General features: G+C 50.7%; 4 protein-coding genes across 4 annotated transcripts; 1 reads left to right on the forward strand and 3 right to left on the reverse strand.

Annotated features, from left to right (window-relative positions):
• Positions 1–7: 7 nt before the first annotated feature.
• On the reverse strand, positions 8–1,053 carry BKA55DRAFT_541538 (uncharacterized protein; the record flags this gene model as incomplete). Its single annotated transcript, XM_046190381.1, has 2 exons — positions 8–837; positions 888–1,053. The coding sequence occupies 2 exons, from the start codon at positions 1,051–1,053 to the stop codon at positions 8–10; spliced, it is 996 nt and encodes a 331-aa protein (XP_046046770.1).
• A 1,281-nt stretch (positions 1,054–2,334) lies between these two features.
• On the forward strand, positions 2,335–7,417 carry BKA55DRAFT_647837 (uncharacterized protein). Its single transcript, XM_046197239.1, has 5 exons — positions 2,335–2,842; positions 2,899–2,999; positions 3,053–4,022; positions 4,077–5,368; positions 5,420–7,417. The coding sequence occupies exons 1-5, from the start codon at positions 2,560–2,562 to the stop codon at positions 7,136–7,138; spliced, it is 4,365 nt and encodes a 1,454-aa protein (XP_046046771.1). The 5' UTR covers positions 2,335–2,559; the 3' UTR covers positions 7,139–7,417.
• Positions 7,407–8,654, reverse strand: BKA55DRAFT_574307 (uncharacterized protein). Its single transcript, XM_046193295.1, has one exon. It carries the CDS (start codon positions 8,202–8,204, stop codon positions 7,779–7,781), a length of 426 nt encoding a protein of 141 aa, XP_046046772.1. The 5' UTR covers positions 8,205–8,654; the 3' UTR covers positions 7,407–7,778.
• On the reverse strand, positions 8,465–13,098 carry BKA55DRAFT_517222 (uncharacterized protein; the record flags this gene model as incomplete). The annotated part of the gene is made up of 3 exons (XM_046188165.1): positions 8,465–8,573; positions 8,632–12,449; positions 12,511–13,098. The coding sequence occupies 3 exons, from the start codon at positions 13,096–13,098 to the stop codon at positions 8,465–8,467; spliced, it is 4,515 nt and encodes a 1,504-aa protein (XP_046046773.1).
• Between the last annotated feature and the right edge of the window lie 2,925 nt (positions 13,099–16,023).

Consider the following 16,023-nt stretch of genomic DNA (forward strand, 5'->3'; position numbering starts at 1 on the left):
GTTCAAATTAAGACAACGAATCAAGAAAGAGATTCGAGGTCATGGTTGGATATATTGACCTGCTCCCTTGGCTGGAAGATCGATTTGAGAGCTGTGATCGCGTAATTGATGTTGATGAATGCGTGGCTGGCACCAGTCGCGATGCATCGCCGTCTTTGATAGCCAAGTACGAATTTTCGAGTACAGTTGTGGGTAGTTGAATCGTGGTGATCGAGGTACGCCGCGATGGCGAGCCTTGGCCAGGCTCTCGCGTGAGATCATCTTTCATAGCCAGTAATATGTCGGAATCACCCTGAGTCCAGTTTGACGGAATCTGACCTCTTTGTAAGTGGCTATGGCCTCCAGATTTGTTAAAACGACGAAGTGAGTCGACTCTTGTCGTAGGAGCGACCACATCGCAAGAGGACAAAGGCCTGGCGATTGATAGCCTCTTCCGCCCCATTGGTTGTAGTGTAAGTGCTGCCGAGACCTTGGGACGAGTTGTGATGCTTTCGCGCTTAGTAGTGGTTCGTGAGGAGGACCGCAGCGATTTGTACGCCAGATGCTTATCATCCGGTGCCACTTCTATGCAAGCTCGTAAGGTAGATGATCTTTCCAGGCTACAGGCAGACATGTCAGGAAGAGGGTCTAGCTGAGGTGGATCTTTGTCGATGACTGGTGAAGGGAACGCAAATTCAGAGTCCTCAAGCAACGGCTTGGATGATTCGGTGATATGAATGTGTGACCCGACCGGAAGCACTGAATAGTTACTTGAGGATCTCCCATTGCGAGTCCATCTCTCTCTGGCATATTGAAATGCACTGCTGAGGTTGGGTTGGTGATAAGAAAGATCTTCCACTGGAATATAGTCAGATACGCCGCATGCGAGCAGTTATTAGCCCACCCACCTGTGCTGAGGAAATGAGGAAGTCCAGGGACTTCAGATACTGACAATTCCTCTAATTTTGTTGAAGAGGAAGCTGTCTTTCGTCGTTTCGGTTTCAACCATCGCGCAAGATGAGAATACGACGAATTCTGAGAATTTGATCTCTGACTTCTGCGCCCTGTTGACATATTCCCGCTATGCCCATTAAAATCGGTCTCCTCAGACCTATCGAAATGAGTCCTGCGGCGATTCAGTGGCAGTCTCTAGCTGCTAATTTTGTTGTGAGACTTGGCAAGCTCAGGGAACGCAGGGGGAGGCTGAGGTTGGATCTTTTTCTTGAGCTTCGCCTGCTAGACGCCAAAGATACTGTTGGGCATGATTTAAGTATGGATGGGAGCGGATATAGATGATGTGACGAGACAAAGATCGTCAATCTTGACTGATGTGTGATGAAAAAGGCGGCCTGGATATAGAAGGTAGGAAGATATCCGCTGGTAGAGAGGGTGACGGAACAAGTCGAGAGTTTGTGTTGGTTTTGGAAAGACCTTTGACTGGACTTGCAAGTTGCGTCATGGGTAGCTCTTGTAAAGAACATATAAGAGGACATTCGTGAGGAAGGAGTGAATTACTAGCAAATGCAGCATCACCATTACCAATTGCTTAGTCCATCAAGACCATCCATAAGGGGGTCCTGGAATTACGGCTCCAACCTGGTGTTTATTGGTATCCAAGCTGAACTGCCGAATCTCCAATACATGGTCAGGTAGGTACGTATAGGTGCATCTGATCCGGGAGATAAATTGCCGTTTAATGTGGGGTTATCTCCGTCCCGGGTGAGTGGGGCCGCACCGGACGGCCGGCCACACCTCAGTCGGGCGACGACAGGATTTGGGATGTCTTAGGACCCATTAATATTGTCTCAAGACTAGCTGAGTTGAAGAAGAATGATCTGAACTTGAACTACCCCTCCTTATCTTTACACAACTTAATCCAAGCAACGATACTGCACAACGGATGGGCATATAAATTAATCAACCAACATCAATTCAGAGAGCGGCAACTCAATAAGCAACTCGTTTATAAAGACGTTGACTGCAGCCACTTAATGAAATTGGTGTCTCTGAAGGAAGGCAATATTATCGAGTTGTCATTAAACCGTAAAGAGGAGGTTGTGGAGTCGTAGGTACGTAGTAGGGAGTGAAAGACCTGAGAATAGTGCCGGCAGCACTAACAGCAAACGGGTTGCGTAAAGTGAAAAGTCGCGTCGATGGGTACGAGACTAACTATTTTAGGCCGTATATCCTTTATGCAAATACCAATTGCTGCATCAACAAGTACCTCCATGCGCGGGGTACTTCAAAGTTTCTGCATCACCTATCTCGAAGCGCCTATTGGCTGCTCTCGCGTCAATCACTTAAATGGATGGCCCCTCCTTCAACACGAGCCGAGACGCGGCTCAGGAGGGACAACGCGCTTTGACGCGTCTCCCTAACCACTTTTCTAAATGAGCACCTCAGCGCTGGTTACCGGGGGACCAACCCAAACCAAGTAGCACCTCCACCATTTCCGTTCTCGATACCATCATTTCCCTACACTACAATCACGAGCAAGATACGATCAAAAGTGACATTCAGGCATATACTCTCCCTCTATTCTCTCACTGATATGCCACCGGCCTAAACTCTTCTCCCGTCATGTCTCACAGAGCGCGGCTCGCTGAGCTCAAAGCTCTTCGAGAGTCTGGCAAGAAGGTCTTTGATACTTACAAAGTTGCCGACGTCGACAATTTATACGACGAAGTTGACGAGGATGGATATAAGAAGGTTGTCCGAGAACGATTAAATCAGGACGACTTTGTTGTCGACGACAATGGCGAAGGCTACGCAGATGATGGCCGCGAAGACTGGGATCGAGTGCAAGCCTATGGCTCAGAAAGCGAAGAAGAGGCCACCATCCGTGGCCGACCCAGTAAGACTGGTTAGTCGTCCGCCAGAACATGTTCAGGACAGCCCGCATACTCACATATCATGTAGCAAAGAAGAATCGCCAGGAGGAGCAAGCCAAGCTAGCGGCCAATGACAAAGACATCAGTGAATACTTCAAGGGCGCCAACAGGGCCCAACCAAAGCCCAAGGTACACATTCCGTTTGTTAGATCGTGGATCGACCCAACTAAATATCTATTCAGGTCGTCAAGACAAAGGAGGACGACGACTTCCTTTCAAATCTCCTCGGCGAGGTCGACAACAACATTCCTGCCCCTGCTCCCCATATCTCAAGAGTCGGAAGATCTGGCGGTCGTCGCAAGGCTAGGGCCCTTTCACCTGCTCCTGAGCCTATTCCCAAAAAGACCAAGACCCTCGATACTCGGCTACCGTCCCCTCTCCCACCAGCCCCTGAAGAAGAAGATGGCTTCTTTCCCTCCGTCGACGATGACATCCTCGAGACTGCCGATATCCCCATGAGCGACCCTGCGCCCTCCTCTCCAGCTGCAAAGGTCGCGCAGAGAAAGGCACAGGTCAAGCAGGAACCAAAGGATGACGACGACAACGAAGACATGATGGAGGTTGCGCATGCTGGAGCCATTGCCACAACCAGTGTTAATTTGGCAAGTTCAAGGCCGATCAAGAAAATTCAAAAAGCAGAGTCCTATCCCACGCCTGCCAGCTCCTCTCCTGTTAAACCCAACGGCGCTCAAGTCGACTCGACTTCATGGAATGCCCTCACAGAGAGGCTGAACGTCGTCACAAGTTCGCCTGCAGAAACAAAAACAATAGGCAAAATCGACTACAAGGATGCAATTGAGGAAGACGGCAGTCTCAACTTTTTCTGGACAGACTACACTGAGGTCAACGGCAGTCTGTGTCTCTTTGGCAAAGTTCTCAACAAGAAGACGCGATCATACGTCAGCTGCTTTGTGAAAGTTGACAACATCTTGAGAAAGCTCTATTTCTTGCCGCGCCAACACCGCCTACAGGATGGCGAGGAGACAGGCGAAGAAGTCGAGATGATGAACGTTTACGACGAGATTGACACCATGATGACCAAGATGAATGTCGGCATGTACAAGATCAAGGCTTGTACCAGAAAATATGCCTTTGAGCTTCGCGATGTCCCCAAAGAAGCACAGTATATGAAACTTCTCTACCCATACAACAGTGAGTAGCCTCATTCTCCTGTAGGCCCCCCAAAGCAGCTAACAAGTATCCCAGAGCCAGAAGTCGACCCCAACAGACCCGGTGAGACATATTCTCACGTCTTCGGTAGCAACACTGCTCTCTTTGAACAGTTTGTTCTCTGGAAGAATATCATGGGCCCGTGCTGGCTGAAGATTGAGGATGCCGATTTTGACAAGCTCAAGAATGCTTCTCACTGCAAGCTTGAGGTTTTGGCCGATCACCCCAACATGGTTTCTGTTCTTAGCGAGTCTGACAACCTCGATGCGCCCCCCCTGACTCTTATGAGTGTTTCATTACGAACTGCCTTCAATGAGAAGGAAAACAAGCAAGAGATTCTGGCTATTAGTGCCAGAATCTACGAGAAGATATCCCTCAGTGACACGACCCCTGCAGAAAAGCTGCCCTGTCGAACCTTTACCGTGATCCGGCCACATGGCCAGGCGTTCCCTATGGGCTTCGATCACCTTGCAAAGAAGAGGAATCGTGGCTTGATTGTATTGAAGAAGCAAGAAGCCGATATCCTCGCCTTCTTCTTGGCCCAACTTGATGTTGCGGATCCAGATGTAATTCTTGGACATCAATTGGAGGGTGTGGACTACAGTGTGCTCCTCAACCGCCTGTATGAAAAGAAAATACCAGGATGGTCCAGGCTAGGCAGGTTCCGTCGTACTCAGTGGCCATCGTCAATCGGCAAGACTGGTGGTAATGTTTTTGCTGAACGCCAGATCTTGTCGGGACGTCTGCTATGTGATCTCGCCAACGATGCTGGAAAGTCCGTCATGTTCAAGTGCCAGTCATGGAGCCTGACGGAGATGTGCAGTTTGTACCTCTCTGGAGATAACCGACGCCGCGATTTTGACAATGAGGTTGCCCTGAAAACGTGGGCCCGGGAGAAGCAGGGACTTCTCGATTACATCACTCATATGGAGGCCGATACACACTACATCGCAGCCCTGGCCCTAGGTGTTCAGATGTTGCCCCTGACCAAGGTTCTCACCAATCTGGCGGGTAACTCCTGGGCTCGAACTCTGACGGGCACGCGTGCAGAGCGAAACGAGTACATTTTGCTACACGAGTTCTATCGCAACAAGTACATCTGCCCTGACAAGCAGACTTTCCGCAGTCGCCAGCGTGCTGAAGAGGCACAGCGTGAAGAAGAGGCGGTTGAGGGGAAGAAGAAGGACAAGTATAAGGGTGGTCTGGTTTTCGAGCCAGAGAAAGGTTTGTATGATAAGTTTGTGCTTGTCATGGACTTTAACTCCCTGTACCCCTCTATTATTCAGGAGTTCAATATTTGCTTTACAACTGTCGATAGACCAGCCACAGTAAGTTTCTCGAGATTTCTGCTATAACCTCGACACTAACCAAATCTACAGACCGGTGAAGAAGATGAAGTCCCCGAAGTTCCAATCAACCAGGATCAAGGTATCCTACCTAGGCTCATTGCTACTCTCGTCAGTCGCCGTCGACAAGTCAAGAGCCTCATGAAGGACAAGAAGGCTACCCCCGAGGAGCTAGCCACATGGGACATCAAGCAGCTTGCCCTCAAGCTCACTGCCAACTCCATGTACGGATGTTTGGGTTATACCAAATCACGCTTCTACGCTCGACCACTGGCTGTTTTGACAACCTTCAAGGGTCGTGAGATTCTCCGCAGCACCAAGGAGCTGGCCGAGAGCAACTCACTGCAGGTTATCTATGGTGATACTGATTCCGTCATGATCAATGCCAATGTGGATAATGTTGCCGATGCGTTCAAGGTTGGTAACGATTTCAAGAAGGCAGTCAATGAGCAGTACAAGCTGCTTGAGATTGACATCGACAACGTCTTCCGCCGTATTCTTCTTCAAGCCAAGAAGAAGTATGCTGCTATCAACCTTGTAGAGAAGGATGGGAAGTTCATCGAGAAAATGGAAGTCAAGGGTCTTGACATGAAGCGTCGAGAATACTGTGCTCTGTCCAAGGAGATCTCCCAACACCTTCTAAACGAGATTCTGTCAGGTGACGACACCGAAGTCTCAATCGCCCGAATACATGAGTACTTGAGCGATATTGCTGGCAAGATGCGTGAGCAGACTATTCCTGTTCAAAAGTATATCATCCATACACAACTTGGAAAAGCACCTAAGGACTACCCCGACTCCAACTCCATGCCCCAGGTCCAAGTCGCACTCCGTGAAATGGCCAAAGGCAAGACAGTTCGCAAGGGAGATGTTATCGCGTACGTGATTACGGGCGACAGCAAGAGCTCTGAGCCTGCTCCCAAGCGAGCCTACACTCCCGGTGATCTCAAGGCAGACCCTACTCTACTGCCTGACGTCGAGTGGTACATTGGCAAGCAGATCTTCCCCCCTGTCGAGCGTCTCTGTGCCAACATTGTTGGTACATCAACGTCGCAACTGGCAGAGCACCTTGGTCTAGACATCAAGCGCTACAGTTCATTCCAGACTCAGCAGAACAGCTCAAGCAACGACCTCGAGATCCACCCCTTGGACTCTCAGATTCCAGATGAGGTCCGCTTTGGTGACTGTGCTCGCCTCTCTTTGCGTTGCCGCAAGTGCAAAACCTCATTCGCGTTCGAAGGCCTGGCTACGTCCCCGGATCATGTGTCCCAATCCGGTGTTCTCTGCGGCTCATGTGGTACTTCCATCTCAACACTCTCTGTCGTGGCCCAGATGGAGCACGCCATCCGCACTCAGACAAGCCGGTACTACGAGGGCTGGCTGGTCTGCGATGACAGCCAGTGCGGCAACCGGACACGTCAAATGAGTGTTTATGGTTCTCGTTGCCTTGGGCCTAAGGGACTTGCACGAGACTGTCTTGGTCGGATGCGTTACGAATACACTGAAAAGGCTATCTACACTCAGCTTCTCTACTTCGCCAGCCTGTGGGATGTCGACAAGGCGAAGACCAAGGCCACGAGCACTGAGATGTCCAGGCAAGATCGGGAGAATATCCTTGCATTGGCAGAACATAACCGCGTACGCTTCGGGAATGTGAAGGGTATTGTTGACAAGTATCTCGATAAGTGTGGTCGACAATGGGTAGCCATGGACACTCTGTTCACCAAGTTAGGTTTCAAGCCAATGGCATGAGTTTGTAGAGGGCGCGGAAGGACATTTATGGGCATACTGCGAAACGGTCATGTATATTTGGGTCAGCGGCGTCTTGAGGATTAAATGTTTGCATGGGCTGGATTTGTATAAGGGAGGATTAACAAAGGGATCGACAGCTTCACATGTCAGTAATGAAGGGTTTTTGGCATGCACAAGAGTAAGCGAGTCTTTGTGGTGTTTTGGAGTTTGATGAGAGCGAAGCCTGCCGAGTGCTCGCTACCTACTTACATAGTTTTAGAAAAAGACAGTTTTATTATACTCTTCCCTTCCCAAAACATGTGCTCAACAGTAACTAATTACTAATCACGAGTAAGAGGCAGCAAGTTTTGAACATATATGTAAATTGTCCCTGCCAATGGCCCATGCTTTTTCGAAATTAGATGATATACAGTAAGGCATCATCAAGACCCTTTCATTAAAGCTCAACCAGGCTGAACGCCTCTATACATTATACACCAAGCGACAGAGCCGTCGGCGAACGGTCATGCCCTCCTTCTTGGTACAGCAATGGATATGCCCATGAGGCAAAGTAAAGAGAGCCTGAGTCGTCATCATCAATCATGGTCTTGTTTTGAGAACCCTTTCCTAACCCATCGTGACGTGATGTGATTCGTCAGCGTTAAGTGAGGGAGCAACATCTAAAGCCAGCGAAGGGGCGTAAGCATGGCGAGAGGCTGTCCACGTATAATGAAAAGGCCAGAGAGGAAGAATGCACCGAGAAAACCATTTCATTCCATATCATTCCGTTCCCTTTCGTTCCATCCCCTCCCACGTTCTGCCTCGTTGAGTCCGAAATAAAATTCAACCGCAAATGCCCTGAACACCACCTCCGCCATCCACCCCGAGTCGTACGTATGTATATGACGGTTGCGACGTGATCATCGTGACGCTTCTTACCATCATTACCTCCCCTTTTTTGTGCGTAGCCTCTCCTGGAGATAAAACAGCCAGAAGTATGCTGGCCAACGACAACGTTAGGGTCATGCTGAACCCTTGAACCGGAAATCCTCCACAACATTAAAGAACTGAAACACGCTCGAAGCATGATCAGAAAAGGGGCTGAGGTAGGTGGTAATGAGCACAATGGTGAAGGAAATCCCTAGTCCGATGCAAGGGTCGCCTCTCACGCTGAGAGGAATCGTGTCCGTCTGTCTATGGGCAAGGTATCATGAGCTCTGGAAAAAGAAAATGTGCTCAACTTTTGTGACACGTCTGATAAAAAAAAAGGCCTGTAAATGCAAGAAAACACAGCTCCGCCTAGTCTATTCTGCCGAAATGCAAGACACCGAAGGAAGAAGAATACTTTTACTCGCCCTCTTTCTTATCACTGTCAGGGACAGCCTTCGACATCGCGGGGGAGGCAGAAGTAGACGGGGGCGAAGCCGGGTGATCGTTCTCCATGTTGGCAAGGAGGCTAAAGACATATCAGCAACTGAAATCCGAACATCATGCAAGGCGCCAGTCAAACTTACCTGAATGCATTAGAGTGAGAAGTGTTCTCGCGGGTAGGAGGAGTGCCAGTTCGCGAAGAAGTGGCAGAATCCTCACCACGAGGACCAAGGTAGCCGCCAGGACCCATGCGTCTTCCGCTGTTGCTACGAGAAGAGAGCATTGAAGCAGGGCCAAGAGAGATGTTGCCGCTTGAGGTTCGGTTGGCAGAGCCCTTGAGACGGCGCAGGTCATCCATTCCAACCTGGTTGCTGGTTTGTTGTGCGTAACCAGCCGAGAAGTTGCGAGCATCGCCGCGTCCAACGGGAGGACGACCGCCACCTCGCTGATTAGTGCGAGCAGCCTCCTGAGCCTTGGCAGCCTGAGCGGCCTCAGCCTCAGCTCGAACCTCGTCGAGAGTCTTGGGCCCCTTGTTGGTCTCCTTGGAGTGCCATCCGGCCTTGCGCAGATCGATAACGTCCATGAGCATAAACTTGAGTCGGCTGGGAAGCTCAGGGAGATCCATCATGGTCTGGATGCGCTGGAAGTAGGCATCCATCATGGGTCGACCCTTCTCAGTGCTGTCGAGGTTGCCACCAATAGTCCTCAGCAGCTTGCTAAGCGACTCAACTTCAGCCTCGTCAGGCACTCCCTTATAGTCGACGAGTTTGTGCACACACTCGTGCATGATACGCTCTGTAAGCATGCCGAGCTTGTAAAGTTCACCGATGAACTGGACTAGACCAAGACCACGTCGCTTGGCGGCGGCAGCAGTATAGTACTCATCAGACAGGAGAGCAGCCTCAGCAGTCTTCTTACCCGCAACATCCTCTTCCTCATCAGGCTTGTCAGGCAGGTTGACGGTCCAACCGCGCTCAAACTCCTCCTGACATCTGTTGAGAAGGTACTTGCGGAACAGGTTACCACCGCTGACGACATTACCATTCTTATCTTTGATACGCTCATCACGGACGTCGGGACTCATAGTCTCAAGCATACGTTTGCAGAACTTGGCATACATGGAAGCCCAGTGGGCCTCATCGGTAGCCTTTTCAAAGGTAAGCTGAATGACTTGGCGGAGTGTACGACCGTCAGATTCATCCTTGGACTGGGATGCAATGAGAAGGATCTGGTCTGCAATCCTGTCGAACTTCTCGGGTGTCATCTTGTTGAGTGCCGCCTTGACCTTTCTTTGAACCATATCGGGCTCGAGGTGGCCAGAGGGATTAGCAGCGGCTGCATTGGCGTTCTTGCCAATGCTTGTGGGCTTCCAACCGTTGGCGGTCTGGGCAATGGGCTTCAGCTCCTGGCCAGCAGTCAAAGGCATGGTCTTAGCAGCCTGAGCCTCCCTGACGCCTTCACCACGCTGGCTGCCGCCACCACGACGGCGAGACCCGCGGGGAGAGTTAGGAAGTTGAGAGGGGCCACGCGAGGAGCCACCTGTAGGGAAATTGCTAGGACCACGACCCATGGAACCAATACCAGGTCGCTGCTGGTTGGAAAGGGCGAAACGGAGTTCAGAGGTACTGTTACTGGGGAGAGGTCGGGAAGCGGTAGGGGCGTTGAAGCTGCCCATGGGAAACCCACTGCCGATACCTGAGCTGGGACCACGAGAGCCTCGGCCAGAGCCGCCAGGAGTATTGGTTCTAGAACGGTCATCGCCAATAAGAGACTTGACTTGCTGGCCGAATTCGAGAGACGGCTGCTCAGTGAAGACCTTCTGAAATTGCAACAAGAAATTGGCATCATACTTGAAGGTCTTACCCTTCTTCTGAACCGCTGCATTAAGGGCAGGGTTGGGCGACTTGATGCCAGCAGGGTAAATATCTTGCTCGATGACCTTCAGGAAACGAGCAGACTTGAGCGATTGCAGGGCGGCGCTAGGTTGAGCGGGCTCCACGGGCTTGGTGTTAAGGGGGGCCAAGTTGAGAGCAGCAGGCTTCGCACCGCGCTTCTCGTGCTTGGGCGCAGCAGAGTCGGCAGGCTTGTCGCCTCCAATCTTCATGCTAGCAAGCTTGTCGGTAACGGACTCGACCTTGGTAGGCTCAATGTCCTTGCCGCTTCGAGCCTGAGAGAGGAGTTCGGCAACTGAGGGAGCAGATGAACCGCCCTGTTGGCGTCGCTTCTCCTTCTCCTCCTCAAGACGCTCCATCTCGCGCTCTTGTTCTCGGAGCTTGCGGTCTTCCTCAGCAGCGTTCTTAACACGGTCCTTTTCGGCTTGTTCCTTGTCAAGGGCCTTCTGTGCCTCAACCTTCTTGCGATGCTCTTCCTCGGCTTTCTCACGGCGAGCATCCTCCTCCTCCATCTCACGGATCATACGCTCCATCTCTTCCTCTTCAGTTTCTTCCTTCTTAGCAGGCTCAGCAGGCTTCTCAGCCTCCTTCTTGGGCTCCTCTATCTTGGGAGTGGCTTCAGGAGCCTTGACCTCGGGCTCGGGCTTGCTTTCAGGCTCAGCCTTAGTAGAGGGTGCAGGCTCGGCTTTGGTCTCGGTGGGCTTGACCTCAGGTTGCTCAGCAGGCTTGTCTTCGGCCTTGGCTGCAGGCTCAACGGGCTTTGGCTTATCCTCCTTTGGAGGCGCCTGTGTGGCTTGCTTGATCTTCTCTTTAAGCTCATCTTGAATCTGCTTAGCAGTCTTGGGGGCAGCATGGCTATCAGTGCGGCCGTGAGAGGGGGTAGATGGCTTAGGAGGTGGGGTAGATGAAGCAATCACAGGAGGAGTCTTGGACTGCTGAATGCTGGGAGCGGGAGACGAGGGAGTTTTGAAGGACGAAGTGTCAATGACTTCACCCGCAGCGTTCTTGATCTGGATAGCGGCGCTCTTCTTAGGCACCTTGACAAAGCTGTTTGCGGTGGGCTTCAATGACGAGTTCTGGGGCTGAGGGGTAGATGATACAATGACAGGAGCATTTGGCTGGCTGGCGCTTGGTGGCCTCTCGGGCTGAGAGGGTGTTCGCGACATGTTGTGAGTATGCTGTGTGTAAGGAGTGACATAATTTTGTCCGTAACTTGGAGAGTTAGCCTGAGGAGGACCAGCCATATACGGCATATTGGCATAGTTGTATTGCATCGACAGTGGGCGTCCGAAACCATCCACCTGCGGGGGAGGATAACCGTAGTTCTGTTTTTTTAAAGTTAGCATGTATTCAAAGAAACCACTTCCTGGTGACAAGTCGAGAGACGCAGTTGGTTCATTTAAGGACAGGGGTTGAAAAGGTTTTCTGGGATAGCTGAATGACGGTACACGCGAGCTGCTGGTGTCTTGTTCTCGCCATGGTTGATCTAAACGTTTACTGAAACGCCGACGTTGGTTGAACTCGTTCCCATGCAGATCTCGTGACGATTCTTGCGGGTGGTTGACCTGGACCGACTTTTCCAGGTCGCCACGCTTCTGCTTATTCTTTTTGCTGTTTTTCGAAAAAGGCTTATCAACTTGGGAAAGGGGGTACTGTACTTGTTGATGCTGTTGAGGCATGGGGGGCTGGTAATGGTATTGAGGCGCCATGCCGGGCTGCATGGTGGCAGGCTGCATGTTAGGAGTACCCGGGAGCGAGGGCACAAGAGCCGGGCTTCGCGCAGGCTGAGGAGAGTTGGGGTACTGAAGGCCACGACCCTGAGGCTGGAAAGCTGGAGGCATGCCACGACCCTGACCAGGGCCGTTGCGGAACTGGTTAGCGGGGGGGAAACCCATTTGCGAGCTGTAGTTGCTGCCATGGGGATTATATCCGCGGCCACGACCACCCTGGGGCTGAAAGTTGCCTCGACCGGCGCCGTCGCCTTGTGCCGAATGGCCAGACTCACGTCGGAAGTGGGCTCCGGGCTGTGCATTGGGGTTCGTGGGAGTAGAGCCCTGCCTCATGTGGCGCTAGAGAGTAAGTCAGTGATGAGTCCGAGAGGAATTATTTTGCAGACGAATCTGAACCTACTTCGCCATCGCTACCGAGACTGCCAAATGTCATTGTGTTACCACCTGCCTGTTGGAGACCAGAAGGAGGTCGGCCACCACTGGCTGAAGGCTGAGGAATAGGCGAAGGTGAGTGAGCAGGAGAGGGAACTCGAGCATTTCCACCACCAGGGATAGGAATAGGCGCAGCACTGGAGGACTGAGGTGTGCTGTTGGCCATTGCAGGAGAGTCGTAACCGAACTGAATGCCGGGCTTGCCAGCACTGACGGGGCCACCGTTGGCGACAAAGCTGTTAGGACCGTTGGCAGCCATGGTGACGGAGCTCTTGCGAGAATGATCGGAACCGTTGAGGTTAGCGCTGCTGCGAGTGACAGCAGGGACAGCGGGGGTGACGGCGGGTTTGCCGTTCACAGGAGACGATGAGGCGTCTTTCGCATTCTGCGAAGAAGACGAAGCTCCAACCACCGCGGGAGGGTGGGATCCAGTTGCGACTATAGGGGCCTGAGCAGACTTCTTAGGCGCACCTGCAGCAAAGGCATACGAAGAAGCCGTAGTCGCGGGAGTGTTGTTCGCCTGGATGGGGTTCTGCTGGTTGACAGGCGACGTCATATGGGGAGTTCGGTGCCGTTCGCGATGTGAGATTGCGGTGGTGTTGGGATTTTTTTTTTGTGGGCGTCGAGGGAGAAAGCGGAATAGATGGCGCCGGGTGCCGGGTAGGGACGTGGAATTATTCGAAGCTGCAGCGGGGCAACAAGATTCGACGACGAAGAGAGACGCACAAGTCGTTTCCCTTTTTAAAAAATAAACGAAACACCACGATCTCAGGCGGGAGATCTCGTAGAAAGAAACGACGGTAAGTCCGATGGGCGGCTCGAGAGGTCGAGATAGGCCGAATCGAATCGATCGATCACAGGTGAGCGAACAAGGAGTGCAGTCGTACCAATGAAGGCGATCGTAGAGGCAAGACGGGTCAAGCTACGTACGATCCTGCGCGGCAGCGACAGAAGAAGAAACGGAGGGGAGAGGGTCGCTGTGATGGTCTTAACACACACAGGACGTGTTTCCAAAGCAGAAGCAAATGGAAATGGGTCGGGTTAGAATATTTTCCACCGGACCAAGAAGGTTGAGTTGGTGAGGATTCAGAAAAAGCCGGCAAAAAATTTTGGGCAGCAGGATATGATAAGGACTGACGGGAAGGGGCGAACCTAGGAGCAGGGCTTTCTCCGGTAAGACTATTTAAGATTTGGGCACTGTGCTCGTAAGCAACGGTTGGCAATGCAACTGAGGGCAGTGAGTCACCTGTAATCGACTTTAGCAGAGCCGTTAGGGGTTCTGATGATGAGAGTTTTTCAGGATGTATATACAGTGTCAATCACTGCCAAGCATGTGTTTACACTGTCGCTCCCACCCTTTCTTTTTTTTTTCTTTCTAGGCACAGCCCAAGCCCAAGCCAAACATCCAGTCTCCAGTTGGTTGGTTAACCCGACTTGACCTCCAGCTAAGAAAAGACGCCGCATATCTAATTTCTCCATTCATTCGCCCACAAAGAGCACTACGTCAATCCCGTCCCCGCGGGTGAGGGCACGCTAGTTAAGGCGATAAACGGAGCCTAAATCTGGATAGTCCGAGACATGGGAAGTAATTACTGTACTTTGAAAGAGGGTGTTGTTGAGAGTTTGAGTATGAAGGCGTAAATAAGAGTCCGCCTCACAGTCGCACATAACGAATTCGGAGATGCTCAGGTTGTCGTCATTGGTTGTTTATCATAACTTCACTGTATTATGGCAATGAGAGTACTCAAGCTAGATGATTGTATCTTCATCACATGCCTGGCATCATGCCAGTGGCATGACATGCATACACAAAAGTTGTTGGACTCAATGGACCTAGCATATTTTGTAATCTAAACCCAACGCCAGGCTAGGCAGAGTATGTTTCATTCAATTTGATATACATGTATGGTGTGCCCTCAGTATTGTACCTGCACAGCGCTTTCCGGGCATATTTGGTATGATTTCTACGATATATTTACCTCTCAAGCAACGCAAACTAGCAAGGACATAGATACGCGGGTCCTCAGTCCGAGGGGTCGGCTTGTCTGTGCTCATCACCAAGACGATCCTCACTCAGGTGATGAATTCAGTACGATTGCTACGACTTTTTGGATGTACGCGCTGAAGGCCATTGTCCAACGAAACAAGGCGTAAGGCTGGGTGATGTCAATATTGTTAGGACAAACGGCAATTCGGAAACGGTCATAAAAACATGCGATTGCTACGCCTCACGCCAACACTCCCCATTGATAACTCGACAACAATGAATCGCCCATCAAGGAGTGGAGTGACAACTGACACTGGTGTGGGAGCGCATGGGCCAGGCGTGGGCATCTGCTGAAGAGATAAATAGACAAGGGCATGTCGGGAGTGGTAAAGGAGGATATTGGCTATTTCAGGCATCTGGTTGTTATCAGGGGCAATAACAACAAAGGGAGTCAGTTCTGGGTTCTTCCTATTCGGACCAAGGTTGCAAGGTGTATGTATATTCTCTAAACAGTTGTACTTGGGTAACAAACAGTTCTGAAACTGGAATATCTAGCAGTCATTCCGACTTTAACTACAACCTGATTCGTTCTCATGAAACGGCTGACTGGACTGACTCACTGACCAGGGCTGTCGACTCGCGGCCTGGCCAACAACAAACTACCTTACCCAATACCAACTGAGCCAAACTTAGTTCAACCTCACCAAAGCAAGAATCCTGCACGCACTACCTCACCACTATCGTACTAAATCCGCAAGGTCCGGTCTAGGCATCATTCTTGCAGGCTGCAGTAGGACTGAATCTGATGAATTGCTTCTCCTCTTTTTCTTCATACTCAGGAGGGACACCCGAGCCAGTCGATTCTTATAAGCAGCTCTTATTGCCCTGAAATCAGCCGCACAGATAATAGCATGTATATCAAACATGTTATTTAGCCCAAACTCTAACAAATGACAGGAGCTTGATACCATCGCCGTTAAAGCATCTGCCTGTCCTTACTGCTGAGACCAATGTAAGAGTTGGCAAGAAAAGAGTCATAGTATTATATGACCAATGAAAACAATCGATGTCTATTTGTTCATCGGCTGTTACCTCTTTTGTAAGCAAATGCAACATGATTGTTGACATTGTCATTACGCAGCCTTGAGACTCTTTCTACGCGCGGGATGGGCTACCTATCTTAGGTAGTTCACTATCATTTGCAACCACTAATTTCATACAAGCATCACTTTGACAAGCATTACTTTGACCTAGATGAGGCGAGTTCAGCCAGAATGACTCCTCTCATATAGTATTATTGGCCGTTCTGATCTTATTGTGAAGGGGTCTCACCTTATCACCTTATCACTGTTCAATGTGTCCCTGAATAACCCTTCCCAAGCCAAACCTTTCCAGGATTTGCTTCACATTTGATATGTTGCTTGTTTGTCAGTCTCTTAATGTGACTTATCTGTTGTTATACTTCAAACCACATCAAAAACAAAAGCCACTCTC

The sequence above is a fragment of the Fusarium redolens genome (assembly GCF_020744475.1).
Source record: "Fusarium redolens strain MPI-CAGE-AT-0023 chromosome Unknown BKA55scaffold_12, whole genome shotgun sequence".
Classification (NCBI taxonomy): Eukaryota; Fungi; Ascomycota; class Sordariomycetes; order Hypocreales; family Nectriaceae; genus Fusarium; species Fusarium redolens.

Coding starts and splice junctions, on each gene's coding strand:
- BKA55DRAFT_647837 (XM_046197239.1), top strand. CDS start 2,560: ATGTCTCACAGAGCGCGGCTCGCTGAGCTCAAAGCTCTTCGAGAGTCT. Junction 2,843..2,898: donor TGGCCGACCCAGTAAGACTG/GTTAGTCGTCCG, acceptor CATATCATGTAG/CAAAGAAGAATCGCCAGGAG. Junction 3,000..3,052: donor GGGCCCAACCAAAGCCCAAG/GTACACATTCCG, acceptor ATATCTATTCAG/GTCGTCAAGACAAAGGAGGA.
- BKA55DRAFT_574307 (XM_046193295.1), bottom strand. CDS start 8,204: ATGCTTCGAGCGTGTTTCAGTTCTTTAATGTTGTGGAGGATTTCCGGT.